The sequence below is a fragment of the Magallana gigas genome, chromosome 7 (assembly GCF_963853765.1).
Source record: "Magallana gigas chromosome 7, xbMagGiga1.1, whole genome shotgun sequence".
Taxonomy (NCBI): Eukaryota; Metazoa; Mollusca; class Bivalvia; order Ostreida; family Ostreidae; genus Magallana; species Magallana gigas.
In genome coordinates, this window is record NC_088859.1 from 36687954 (window position 1) to 36703155 (window position 15202).

Consider the following 15202-nt stretch of genomic DNA (forward strand, 5'->3'; position numbering starts at 1 on the left):
TTTAAGCCTACAATAATGCTATTAATTTTACTACATTCTGCTTACTTAGAGTAATCTGTGTCTCGTGACAGGCCTATACCACAGTTAAAATGCCTCCCATATACCCGTAATATAGCAAAAAATTGCAGAATCGCTCCGAAACGACTTTGGAGAAAATTAATGAAGCTGCATTGAAAATAACAGTCAAATTATTCATAATAAACCATTCTGAGGCTGTAAATACCTCTCATCTAAAAAAATTTATTAATATTAATGAAGAAGCAATGTTTTTCACTCGCTTCAAGTTGACATTCGGAACTATCGGGATTTTTCATATGAAATGCACTGAGTTAGAGCTATCTCTCGTATTTCCTTTGAGAATATATATATGACAAATTTGAAAATTTACACGAATTTGTGATATCGTTTCTGAGTTTATCCATGCAAGTGTGATATTGTGGAAACAAAAACTAAACTCGAGCCTCCCGTGATTTAGCGTTATATAATGTAATGCATGCGCAAAATTGTAAAATCAAAAAAATCCAGATGATTTCCGGATTTTTAAAGGAATTTTTGTTGATTACTAATTAGCGAAGCTTGATTAAGAAAAAAATGGTAATCTTCAAGTGCCAATAATGTTTAAATTATATAAAACAAATGACAGTACTCTTCCGATATCTCGGAATTAAAGCCCAACAATTTGAGTCTATTATTCTAATATAGTAGTAAAGATATTGATCATAAATATTTTGTCTACATTGTTATTTTAGTCATGAAAATGAAGTTTAATGGCATTTTCAATGTTACTTGATATTTGCAGGGATTTTTTTAAGTGTAGAGGTTTTTGACAATCTCATAAACTCAATAAAAAAATAATGATAATTTGTACTTTCTGACTACGAGTAAAAGTTTGAGGTGTTTAAATGATCTTGGACTAGGGCAAATATCTCAGTCATTTAACAGATACCTATCAATTATAGATCAACACTTGAAATGTGTTGGCACATGCAGCAATAGCACAGAGAAGCAACCTTTGTTTGCTTTTTGAATTTTGTTTCTATTTGGCAATGAAATTCTATACTGCCTGTGTAGAAATTTAAAGTTAAGCCAGAGACGGCTTCATGATTCTAAAGCCTAATTATAGCGAACGAAGAGAACCAGTGCGCGCGGGAAAAAGAACGAGTTAAACAGATTTATCAAGAATTTTTTTTGGCAACATTCCATAATGCCGTAATTAACGATGCCTTGAGGTTTGAAGACACGTTTTGACTAGCGCACGAGCTTTGGTGAGACCCAAAACTTTTTACATGCTTCCATTCGTTCAGATACGTAAACAAATGATTATAGAGTATAATGTATGACGTCGCTGTGATCTTGCGCTATATCTTTTTTTTGGGGGGGGGGGGGGTGATATAGAGATATATATACAAGCAAGTTGGTTGATAACTGTCAAAATATCACTTAGTTGACAATGATGCAAGGTACATGTATGTGTTATTCTTGCTGCGCTCGCCACAACGGTAGCACCGTCAAACATATTTATTTCAAAATTGTTTTTCTTTTTTTTTCTTTTTTTTACAAAGTTCACCAATAGGCAATGTTATCATACATGGATGTAATTTAATGATTTTTTAAAGATGACAATATTTTATAGCTATAAGTTATTGGTACCTACTTTTTAGCAAAGTCTTTGGTATCAGCTTTGATTTTCAGGATTTTTTCAAAATGACGTATTTTCCTTGTAATCAATGAAATTTGGAAAGCTCTCTTAACTTTGCAAGGATATTTTAGATTTAAGACTGCATTGAAGAATTATGATAAAACATTGACACAGAGCTTTTTTCGCTTTGACATCACAAAAATGTTGCATGGTATCGTACACACTGGTTCTCTTGAAATGTATTAACTTTTTTTAACATCATACATATACCAGTACTGACAATCTCTATCATCTAAATATACTTTCAGTACATGGTACGCACATTTATACAATGATCACGGTAGGTGTGCAACAATAGCAAATTAAAAATAAAATGAAAGTTGTTTTCTTTATTAAGGGTCGGAGAAGAAGGTTAGAATTGAGAGGTACTTGATGAAATTTTCTTCAAACTCATTAATCTTTCATTATTTTCGTGTTGGAAGCTTCCGTTCTTGATGGAGGAAATTTGTGTTCCGCACATCTGTGCTCTTTGCATGCTTCCGGCGCTGAGATCAGAGTAGTCTCCCGAATCTCGATCCCGAAACAATTTTCTGCTACACTTCACGCAAGACAGTAATTTCCGATACTCTCGCTTGAACTTTGACTAGAAAATATAAAAGCTATATTTTATTACGGAGTAGTGTAACGATTTTCGAAAATTTCACAATGAGTCAATTTCCCAAAAAATACCAATTTGCAGAAATGTTTTATTTTATTTTGAAAGAAAAATAGACACGAATTTCAGGTGAGCTAAGCCACTGTCTTTGCAAAGTTAGACACAAGCATAACCATTTACCAATCTCCTTTTTTGCCTTGTCAAGGTTTCTGATAGGTCGAGTTTCCCCTCTCCCTTCAAATTGCTCCCGACTAGACGTGCTCAACTAATGTTTTATATAATTTGTCGAAAACACCAATGCTATGATTCTGACAAAACTGTTTAAGATATATCTTACGACGATTTTAAGATTGATTTTACTCTGATGATTTCAAATGATTATTGAAATTTGTGTGCTACTGGGGTTTTTTTTGTGTGAAATATTTATTCTAGTAAAGCAAATACATGTACATGTAATGCTGCAATAAGGCACATGGGCAACTCAACTGAATAAGATGTACTACATGTCATTGATGTTTCACAAAACTATATCAGCTTCAACTTATTAAATATGACTTTTAATTCAAAAATCGATTGGACCTATCACAGACTAAAAAAATACAAAATTAGAAAATACACCTACATGTAAACTGCTGGTATTTTCATCTCATAAAATGCAGTGTAGAGTTAATTTGTAACAGAAGTTGATGAATTAATCATACTACTCCCTAAAATTTTTTGCTATTTTCATGTCAAAAGGCTTCATCATTTTTTTCATTAATTGTCAATTTCACTATTTCAAATGCAGGCACGTAGCATCAGGGGGGGCCAGGGGGGCCTGCCCCCCCCCCCCCCCACTTTTTCTCGCAGCAACAAATTTTTTAAAATGTACATATAAAAAATGGAATAATCATGGAGTTGCCCCCCCCCCCCACTTTTTTGGGAGTATGTAAAAAATTGATATGAAAATAAGGAAATGAGGAGTGAAATTGAAGTTATATAGTACGCCAGCACCCCCCCCCCCCCCCCCGGATTAGGATTTTGAAGATTTTGGAAAACTTTAAACTTTTTTTTTTTTTTTTTTTTTTTTTTTTGCTTGTCAAGATTTTTTGGATGAGTCTGGCCCCCTCACTTTCAAAAACGATGCTACGTGCCTGAAATGCAAGTGAAATTGGTTTGTTGGTGAATGTCCTTGGATCATAGATCAAATGTAGCGGTAGGCAAAATTTGTCTATGATGTCCATTTCTTTCATTATGTCTTTATCCCCAATGATTTATTCCCTTCGGATAACATAAATCAATCTATCAATTTTTTGACATATTTGCTACAGCCAAGTTCAATATACATGTAAAGATACCCAAAGTCATCCTTGGAAACATACGACCAGTCTCACAAACTCTTACTCAGTACAGGTCTTCGAGATCAGCTGTGAGTTTCTGACGTTGACTTAAGACAACTGTCTGAATATCTTAAGATCATTAATTATCTTTTCTTAAGATTACTAGTTTATGTATTGCTTTGTGAAACCTGTAATAAATTGCATAGAAGGAGCGTTATCTTGCCACCGAGGTGTGTTTGCCTTTCCTTGTATGTGATGAAGGTGAAACCCCGGTTAATCATCGCTTTAATCATCGATTTATTAATATGCTATAATTACAATTTATATCATAGCCAACCTTGCCTTACATATCTAGATCTTTAAAAACCGAAACTTAGACTAATCATTCGACTATTCCTACTGTTTAATCAGAGTGTGTGGAAATCCTCTACTTTCTTCCTCTTTCTCTCACTCTTTATACTTACATTAAGTTCACCTTTCTCTCACTCTCTACTTACATTAAGTAGACCATACACAAAGGGGTTGTAACAAGAGTTGCTCATTGCCAACCAGTTGCTACAGAACCATATGATATGGATATTTTCATAGCTGAAAAAAAATAGGACAAGAACAATAGTATTACTCCATATACATTTTATTGGAAGTATTGAAATGAAACAGTCATAAAAGTTGGCAAAAGTGAGCAAAATTCTGTATCAAGACAAGAATACTGAGATAGATTCGTTACCTGTTGATAGCAGGGTGTATTTGGGAAAGAACCTGGTAAACGTGCAATGGCAACCAGCAAATGACGAACAGGCAGACCACAATGATCAACATTTTCACAACCTAGATGATAATATTATCAAATAATTACTTACAAATATCAAAATGCTCTGTGAATAAAGAATATCATTTATCGGAACAAAGCAATTGCAAGTGCTACCAGACATTAATGAAATAGACACCAATTAATTATACTTAAAAAATACCCTTTTTTAACTTCATTACACTCTTTGACTATTGAAAAAGGTTCACACAATAAGGTGACAACAAACTAGAGATTTTGCAATCTTGTAATAAAAAAGATTTAGAAGATCAGTTCCAGTTTAGAGTATAAAGTGGAAATCATTTTCTAAATCTTTTTTATTAAAAAGGACACATGAGTATAAATGTGTCATGTGTGTGTGTCATGTGTTCTTTTTACGCTGAATTACAAAAAAAAATATATGAAGAGTTTTTGTTACAAGAAACCAAGTGATTTTAAGTAAGTTAAACTTTTAAGTGTTAACAATACAAAGGAAATCAATAATTTAGGTGATAATTTGTCTAGCGCTCGGCATTGTTACGATACTTTAGTTTAAGCTTCAAAGCATACATATATTATGTCAATTTTTATTTTATGTTGTGTGCATGATTTTTTTCATACGTCCAATCACCTACTTCACATTGCAAATTAATATTGTAACATTTTTTTGTATTCTGAGGAGTTGTACAACTCAATGACAATAAATTGAATTGAATTGACAGTTAAAGTGGACTATAATTACCTTATTACCTTACTTAAAATTGAATTGAATGCATCACAAACTTGAGTACTAAGAAAACTAGAAATAAAGTTAACAAAGCATATAATTATTTCATTGATTGATCATATATCGGGTATAAAGGTAACGAGGCATGCAATTAACTACATGATATTCGTTAATTAATAATTCAATACAGCTAGGGAGCACTGAACTTGCTTTTGAACGTACCCCAACACCACATTTCTTTTCCAAAGCAACGCGTTTCCACCACTTTTTAAAACTTTTTAAACTACCTTGTTTAACCCAAATGCTACTGCATATGAGAATTCTATAGTAATGGAAATTTAAAGATGTTTTGAACAATAGTCCTCATGGCCCCCAACACACACCATATCTTGAAAATAATTATTTTTAACCTATTGCAAATTAACCGCTTCTCTTTAAACATTTTTAAGAGAGACATAAACAATTTGTTAAAAAGTAAAATCTATGTCATAAGTTTTTAAAGCAATGAACAACATCGAGTTTAACTTTTAGCCTTTACAAATATTATTCTGTATTCTTTACAAGGTAGTTTGGAAAAATATCATGAGTGTATACACACACTTTTGAAAGTTTTAGTGCTAAAAGATACAATACATATTTAAGGAATTTCCCAAATTCGCTGGTATTTTTGTTATAAGCAACGTAAATGTACGCCAATCAAATGTCGCAGACAAGTACCCTTAATCAACGGGCTAGACAAATGGAGCATTAAGCAAAGATAGATTTCCCTTGTTTAAACTACATGATGAATCTTTCATCGATTCGATTCCATTCTTTTTACATTTGATTTTTGTGATTCCGTTCGAAAATTAGGAACGTGTCAGTCTTATAATGCACAAAGATCCAAACTACTCACAGAGGAGACACATAATTACAATAAAGAAAATGGTCAAGGATTTTGTATTCATTTAAGAAGCTTTGAACGATGTTTGTTTTTGCGAGTATTCTGTTTAGCCAGCAATGTATTCTGTAATAAGTTCTATTTTCATGACTATTCTTAATCAAGAGTATTAATCAAAATCGAACTTAATACTAAATCATTACACATGTACATAATAAGATCGTCAGACAATCCCTTTAAGCTATGAGATACCGGACGACAAAGTCATTGATGTCTTCCATAATATTTTAGCATTAGCAGAAACAGACGAAGATTGATGACTTGTCGTCTGCTCTGATTAAATCTGAGCCTGAATTCTTGGAGATGCAACAAAGATATTGGAACAGCCAATGAAACTGAACACAAAGTTGTCTACTGTCCAGTAAAAAGAATAGCCACCAAATAACACAGAACAGAGAGTAGCTACTGCACAGTAAAAGGAACAATCATTTTGTTTAATTTGATTTTGTATGAGAGATTTATATCATAAAATTTAAAACTAATTAATTATTAAGAGATCTATCGAGGATTACTGAAATTACAATAAATTAGTTATCATTGATTTCATATTTTCTGCAAATACAATGTAATACAGAACGTGCTAAATGATGAGAAAATTAAAACATAAAATATTTTGGGTACATTTAATACAACAGTTATTTGTGTTCTGTACAAGAAATATAGTCATAAATCACATTTAGAATAGGGAAGGGGGTTGGTGTTATCGAAGTCGGCATTGATTGGTTTGTGTTTTTAATTCGGCTTTAACAAGATACTTAAGACCATGAAACCCATCTAATGCTGTTTAATTTCCGCGAGACATGCGGTAGTGTCAGAGACGTAGCGGTAAGGAACATCCATTGCTTAACTCTATCATGTCTTCTCTCTGTTCCGTCGATCCTTCTACGGTGCTTTAGATGAACGTCCTTAACATCCCTTGCATATATAAATATTTAAATAATCTACAGAAAGTTTTGTTGCTTATTTTTCAAATGGGGTGATGGCCAAATGTCCTATAACCCGTGAATGCTTCTTGTGGTACAGTAATTATCTAATGACTCTACAAACCTTTTGGATATGATGCAATATCATTCATTTTGCATCGTTTCATTGCATTCAGAGTTGCATTCTGACATGATCTCGACATATCCCGTCATCCGAACTCTGTTAGTTTAATTGGAGTACTAGTTTGTTAAAAAGGCTCCTTCTGTTCCATTTACTAGATGAGCAAGTCTAGCCAAACTTTGGAAAATAATTATAAGCTCATGTTTCAAACAAAGCTTCATTTTGTTACTCGAGACCAATGAACCAAAGCTTTTATCAAATTAATGGAGAAAGTTTAGAAAAATTTCTACAATTTTGTTTATATTCGTTTTCAGTGAAGAAAAACATGAATTGTTATATTGTATTCAGTATATTGTCCTCTACTGGTACCTGTTTAGGTTGGATTTGTTTCCCTTACCCCGAGAGTTTAGTACGTGTATATGACAGCAACCATCTATCCATTCGATAGTACTGATATGCACATTATATTATATGCAAAAAAATTCGTTAGACGCATTCCTTTAAATTTAACACATACATGCACAAGTTATTTCTTTTACCTGAATCTAAATAAAATACAGATCTACTAGGATTAAATAGATTAAAATGTTGTGAATTTCCGATATATTTTTTCTGCTTTCTTATTTATAAAATCACCACCTTATTACTGTACGTGAACGCCTTTGACTATATTTTTATATTAAACTTGGTTTTCATTGATTGAAAGATTTTTTTCTCACCTTCTTACGGTTTCTGATTCTTGTGGTTTCCTGGCCTTCTAATTGCTGTCCAGGCGCTTTTGTTCCCCATATTTTAAACACAATGCGAAAATATGTAAAGTTTATGACCAAAAGAGGCAGAAAGTACTGCATAAGTGACAAGTAATACACGTGGACACTCATAAACATTTTGGATGGGTAGGCATGTGCACAAAAAGGCATCGTTTGATTTTTGAATTGGATATCAGGAATATCAATAACTTCGAAGAAAAGCAAATTTGGAAGACTAGAGATGATGCCAAATAACCAAGTATTAACAAGCACAAATGTGGCAACTTTCATTTTTATGCCTGCTTTAAGGGGGCGCATTACAGCAATGTATCTGTCAATGGCTATGATTGTAAGTGTGAATACGGACACACAAACAGTCAGGTTTTTTATGAAAGGAGCGACAGGACATAGAAAATATGGCACGACCCACCGTTGCAGCAAAGCGGCCTGAAACTGAAAGGGTATGGAGAAAATCCCAATGAGAACGTCACCTAAGGCAAGGTTCGCAATGAAGATGTTCGTAATTGACTGCATGTTCTTGTTTTTCAAAATCACAATGATGACAAGCAAGTTTCCAAAAACGGCTAAAATGGAAATTAATCCATACAAAACAGCCAAAAGTGACAATACACCAACAGGAACTTGAAATGGACTCTCCATATTTTCCATTTGATTGGCAGTCAAGTTTGAAATATTATTCACAAACATATCAAAAGATGTATCATTGTTGTTTACACAGTTTATATCCATTATCAAAAAGAACAAGTTAAACTGTCTATCTTCCTTTGGGCCAATACGTTGTTGTTTTTTTTATTATCGCTATCACTTTGCAGTGATTGGTTAAACCGAATGGGTCCAGATGATGAGCGATGCTCAGTATCAATTGATTCTTGTTTTTTATCCTACACGTTGTGTGTACCGAGGCTATCCATTTAACACAGCAAGAGAAAAATATCTAAATGTACAATGTTCACTCAGATAAAAACAAAACAAAACAAGAAATGATCACTCGGGTGATAGAAATTTATATTTGTGCAATTGTCTTCTTTGTCAGTGTGAGCGAGCAGGTCATCATTCAGTTAGCCTTGGCAGTTAAACTCATTAGTCTCAGAACTGAAATTTGACTTTTTCAAAACCCTAGAACAAACGATTTCAAACTAATGAGATAAGCCACACATGCTTAATATACGAAACATGATACAACATAAAGGGATCTCTTCTTAGAATAGATAAATTGTAAGCATCACAATCTGCCATGCAGGCAATGTTGCGTATTTGAAGCCAGATTGAGATTAAGAATGTATGTGTTGTATTCCTGAAATCTCGTCATAATAAACACCTATATAGACAATTTCCTTCGACATGTGATATGCAAAGAATTGGTAAACAATGATAATTTCCGTACATTGACCGGATATGATTTATTAAATGATCCGAAAAATGATCTCTGTAACAAAGAAGTTATAAATGCGTCTTATCCATATATCAGCATTTTAAACAGAATATAACTTAAAAATATCATTTAGAATAAAAAAAACCCGAAGAAATCTAGGAATCTTGTAGGAGAGGTTCTTGTTTTTTGGTTAACGTATTTTTAAAAGATATATTTTTAAAACAAAAATGCCAGTGATATAGTCAGTTGGGGGATTCGTATTTAAGTATGCATGTTGTGCATAGAATGAACATTCATGTGTTTACCCCCAATTGAAAGTTAAAAAAAACTTTTTCTTAGGAACATATTTTCAAGCAGATAAGATGATACAAATGAGAGAGATCTCCTCTTACAAAGGTATCTTAAGAAATAAGTCAGTCTTTATCATTTATCTAAATGTTTATCCATCATTGCCTTACTGAGACAGCCTTTAAGTAAAGGAATGTTTGAACAAGACCTATAGTGAGAAAAGGAAGAAGGTTTCAAATCAATGTGCACATGATTCATTCATTTTTCGAGGTATAAGAGATATTTCACTTCTGGTTTTGGTGTTATCTGAAAAATGGATTACAAGCCGTTGGTATTCCTTGTCTTTATAAGTCTAGCTATCGCTAAAAAGGAAGAGAGGGGTAAGATACCATGTTCTCATAGTCCTATTGGATAAAGTAGTGTCCATAGATAAAAAAAAAAGTAATTGAAATGGTATTGTTATGTTTTTCAAACGAAATTCTAAAATTAATTGATTTGAATATTCAGAAAAACAATCTGTTTACGCGTGAATTAAAAAAAAAGATTTAAATATTTTAAGAAATTTTCATAACAAAATCATCCGTAAAATGCCATTTCTTAATTCAGGTACTTTGAAAAACGTTTAAAAAAATGTATATATGTTATTACAAATGATAAGAATACTAAGTAGCAGAAATTTCCCTAATGGTTGTTTTCTTATGTAAAATAAGATATCCGAATTATAACAAGTCATGCACTTGTAGAGGTAGTTCTCGACATCAACAAACTGAGTGCCTTTGTTGGGGAGACTGGTCTACAAATCCGATGTCACGCCGATGGGAAGACAATCGTGGACCCAACATGGATGATCATCGAGTTCGCCGGGTTTCAGTCAAAACGCCCGATGTTGTACCTGTTCAAGAAAGGAGAGAGTGAGACCATTGAATGGGGCCAAGAATTCAATGTCACTCAGCTCCAGAGCCATATTGCTGTCACTGGTCAGCTAAAGGGATCCCAGTCCTTTCTACAATTAGACTTCAGTCACGTAGCCTGTGGGGATGGCGGTCGGTACACGTGTTCATATGGAGGCCTCGACAAGCAGGGGAAACTCAGGAAGTTTTCCATGTCCGGGGATTTCATCGCTCAAAGTTTGTATTGTTTTATCTTAAAAGACGTCACGAGTGAAGGTAGACGCGGTGTCCCGTTAATCGCTATACACATGAAGTTATACTGTATGCAACAAACAGGTGTTGATAAGTCATTCTAGACTGAACGGAAACACGGGAGTTGTCCCTTTTCAAAAGATATATATTGAATTGATGTGCAGCAAATTGAATGTTCCCAGTTAGATGTCAGTTATCAACCTTTGATTTACGTAGCTGTATTGATCACCTTCGATTCCGGTTTAATACTAAATAAAAAAAAGAATGTGACCTTGTGATACTATTTATTACAGCAAAGAAATATCGTAATAACAATAATGAGTGAATAACAATTTCAGTAAATTAAAACTTCACCTGTAAAACACTGATCATGACTATAGTCGTTGCTATCTCTCTGTAAGAATTATCCGATTGGTGCTAATTCATGGTAACCCATTCACGTTGAAGGTCGCGGCATGTGAAATGGATTCCGGTTACTGACATGTTGTGTTTCTAATTCTTTTGTAGCTATTGATGGCGGGCCACCCCGGGTTACCGTTAATGACAAAGTTACCAAATCTTTCGAATCGCTCAAAGTATCTCCCGGCGAAAAAATTCACCTTGTTTGCGAAGGTGACGTGGGGAAACCACGCATTCCCGTGTTTTGGATTCTAGACGAAATTCCTAAACCTCAGAGAGTTTTAGACGAGAAAGACGGCGTAAAACAAGGTGAAAATCATCAGTAGCTTATCGAGAGAATTAGAGAATGTTGTATTGTAAGGGGAAGGGGAGGGGGGTAGAAAACGAGAGGAGTACAGCAAAAAAAGTACAATTTTTCTGATCCATATATTATCTTCATAATATTCCAAAACAATTCTTTGAATTACCTAAGGGATTATATATACAAGTGCAATAGATAAATTGTCTTTGGCGTTAACATTTTTAACATGATCACATACTAGTGGCAATTGTGGTTTTTTTAAACAGGTGTTGAACAATTGTTTTGGTTCTTTTACTTGTTAAAATTCGTTCTCTTTTCAGGTCTTTCGATCATACCAGATGATAACCTATGTTCGTTCAGATCACGGGTACATCTTTACTACGAGATGAAGAATAGCATGGCCATAATAACGTGTAAAATAGCTTTCCGACAGGTCCATATTTTTCTTCACCCGTAACTTATTTCTCAGCAAAGTCGACAGACTTTGGACAGTACTCGGATGGAGGCAGTAGATAATCTTATAACCAATTATCGAGACACTGATTGAGAAAACTGTGGCGGTTGTGAATTCTATTTAGAGTTTACAGTGGTTGAATTATTCCAAATATTGTAGCTGATGGATATCGGAAATAGATACCCGTTTTAATCAATCAATATTAAACATATAAATAATTACAGGTACTTTATTGATTCCTTCTTGCATTGTATCTGCATCGATCAATTTTTTTTGTCTTCAAGCTGTCGAGAGTGTCATTGAGGCAGATCGTGAAACTCTTGATATTTTCGCAGTCCTTTCTTTATTTAAATTTTATAGCGAAAGAACTATTCTTAATTCACGTTATCCTATTGTAATTTATTAATTAAAACTTCGATTTCTATATACTCACAGATAAGATTTATTTTTTCTAAATGGAAGGGACCAATTATCTTTTTTTTAATTATTTTCACCAAAGATTCTCTTTTGAACGACAAAAGACACACATTAGGTAAAAATCTGTTAAAGGGGCATGGTCACGATTTTGGTCAAATATTATTTTTCCGATTTTAATATTTACAATGCTTCAGAAAGGCATTTTTAATAGGCAACCGAAATTTGAGTGTCATTTGTTGAGTTATAAGCGAGTTACAGAGCTTGAAATTCTTCGTTATGTAAACAAAGCCTTTGTTAACATTTTGAACGTTGAAGTAAAAATTTCAGTTTTAAACCTAAAACGAATGTATTAAACGTTAGGAACTGTTTATCTATGCTTAAAAAGATAGACAAATAAGCTGGAAAAAGATTTTTTACTGGTATATTGAACCAATGTAAACAAAAAACAGGCTAGCCTTGTTTACATGACAAAGAATTAGCTTGCTTATAACTGTACGAGTGACTCTCAGATTTTATTTGATCATTAGAAATGCATTTCTAAAGCATTGTAAATAGTAAAAACATAGAATAGAATTAGACCAAAATCGTGACCATGCCCCTTTAAGTTGAAACAAACACATGATTAGAGTGTGTGACGTACTTTTCTACGAAAAAATATATTAATAAGGAATTTTAAAGCTTTATCAGTCTAACACTTAAAATAAAATTATTTGAATTCTGAGGGACAGTAATTGTACCTAACACTGATGTAAAAAGATTGGCAATTCATGTGTTCCTTAACGTCCTTCATAGGTGTATAAACAAACTGGAATATTAATATTGAACTATAAAAAACACCCGCTTCTCAACGCTGCGACCCGGGTTCGATCCCCAGTAGTGATCGACAGTAGTTGGGGGTCGCCCGCTTGGACACGTGGGTTTTTCCTCGGGCACTCCGGCTTCCTCGCACATCATTACCCTCTCGCACTAACATCCGTGTCAACGGGAGATATTGATTTAAGTCCAGGATCCACGTCACCAAGTTTCCTCAAGTCAATACTCAGCCTTAAGTCTGATGTTTGACCCCAAATTCTTGGACTTTTCTTTTAAAAACTTGAGAACTGAAGTATATTTTACTTGCATACCTCCTACTAAAACATACACTGCCAATTCATCGTTGATATTTCTATTTTTGTCTTCTTTGTACCCATTTTAATAACAAGTGTGATATTTAGTAATAGCATCAGATATAATGCTGTTAAGATGTGAAAATGTATGGGCTCTCTGCCTTAATTAACTGCGCTAGTAATGTCATTTTAATTGGCGAACATGAAGTAAGAGTCAAGTCATGACGAGGAAAGAAATTACATTTTGTAAACTGTTTATTGGAATTGTAATAATATTACACAAGAATGTAACACCAAATGTAGCTTAAATAATTTTTGAATGGGACATTTCCTCTTATTATATAAGTAAGTCATTCGACATGTAAATACGCTTCCAGTTGCAGTATGTGACCATATGGGATTTTAATGTACAGGTCTACCTTATAGCTAGATTGTGTTTGAAATGCAATAATAGCCGGGTAATTACGTCACTTTAGGCGGGGAAATTCCCCGCCTCCCGGGTCTTAGAGACAACCCCGGGCCAACTTGCGATACTCGATATCTTACTTTTTGCTAATTTGAAGGAAAACAATGAACCGAATGCGCGTGATGTCATGTATATTCCCTACAAAGTCAGAGCAAAAGTTTAGTTTAGTTAATTAGGCTAAGCACCAAAAACATACATGGTTTACTGGTGTAAATAAAATATGAATAAATGAATAATCAATGTATACATTCATAAACGTACAAATACGCACTCATACCCGCCATAAACAGATATTGCTTAACACAAACATTTTCCGTTAAATTTGTAAATATACAATATAGTTGAATTACAGTTTTAAAAAATTATTTTCAAGAAAAGCCCATATATTAATTACTTCTTATTTCTTGAACTAAGAGTAATTAAACAAGCTAGAAATTAACAAAATAATACAATATTTTCAGAAGTACTTTTCTTGGGATAGTAAAATGTAGACAAAAGCGTCATACAGATATAAGGAATAAGGCATCATTCTTTGAGTATTATGAGGTGATAATTTTGGTCGGGGCGTGATCAAATCCCGAAGGGCTTTATGATAGATTTGATCACGCCCCGACCGAAATTATCACCTCATAATATTCAAAGAATGATTCCTTATTACTTATATTTATATAATTTTAAGCAATCGTACGATTAAATATTTAATATAAATAAGCAAATCCCGCTGGCGCCTCAATTTGGCGTCATTTGTATTATAGGTTATATAGTACAAAATCGATATGTAGTGTTATCACAGGCAAAGACACTGGAAAATGTAAATATACTTGTGTATGTTACATTTGGATAAACTTAAAAAGAGTTCCTTATTGCATAAAAAAAAACCAAAAATATCATGGAGTTTGTTTAACTTCAAAAGTTAAAAAGTTTTATAAAAGTTAAATGGCAACAGTTCCAATACACTATTATGATTTCTTACATTTCATAGAACATACTCTAATTCCTATAGCTGTGTTAACCCGCTGCCAATTAAACATAATGATATGAAGTGTCTGAATGGTGTATTTCTTACAGACATGGATTGTAGTTGACCTAATATGGTACAAACCTGCTCAGTATAGAACCTATATGGAGATTTCAAAAGCTTCGTGGAATTTACTGACCATATATACCTAAATCATTTAAGGTCAACTGCAATATGTCTGAAAAAATTGACTTAAATCGATGAACAAACATCGATCATACCTTGGTTTTGGACTTGGAAACGCAGGACTTGTTGAGGTGGGACTGGCGTTTGTTTATACCATGGCCCCGGATGTAGTCACAGTCGGGCGTCCTCTGATCGGAGAACTAGAACCAATGCAATTTATCAAATGGTGATC

The 15202-nt window shown here is 33.6% G+C and overlaps 2 protein-coding genes across 2 annotated transcripts; one reads left to right on the plus strand and one right to left on the minus strand.

The window, feature by feature from the left end:
* Window positions 1–1363: 1363 nt before the first annotated feature.
* On the minus strand, window positions 1364–8871 carry LOC105325439 (RYamide receptor). Its single transcript, XM_020065984.3, has 4 exons — window positions 7831–8871; window positions 4341–4441; window positions 4111–4201; window positions 1364–2282 (listed from the first exon to the last, which is right to left on the minus strand). Exons 1-4 carry the CDS (start codon window positions 8608–8610, stop codon window positions 2052–2054), a joined length of 1203 nt encoding a protein of 400 aa, XP_019921543.3. The 5' UTR covers window positions 8611–8871; the 3' UTR covers window positions 1364–2051.
* Window positions 8872–9720: 849 nt separating this feature from the next.
* Window positions 9721–12058, plus strand: LOC105325433 (uncharacterized). Its single transcript, XM_011424990.4, has 4 exons — window positions 9721–9921; window positions 10285–10668; window positions 11191–11391; window positions 11704–12058. The coding sequence occupies exons 1-4, from the start codon at window positions 9855–9857 to the stop codon at window positions 11838–11840; spliced, it is 789 nt and encodes a 262-aa protein (XP_011423292.2). The 5' UTR covers window positions 9721–9854; the 3' UTR covers window positions 11841–12058.
* The last annotated feature ends 3144 nt before the right edge of the window (window positions 12059–15202 follow it).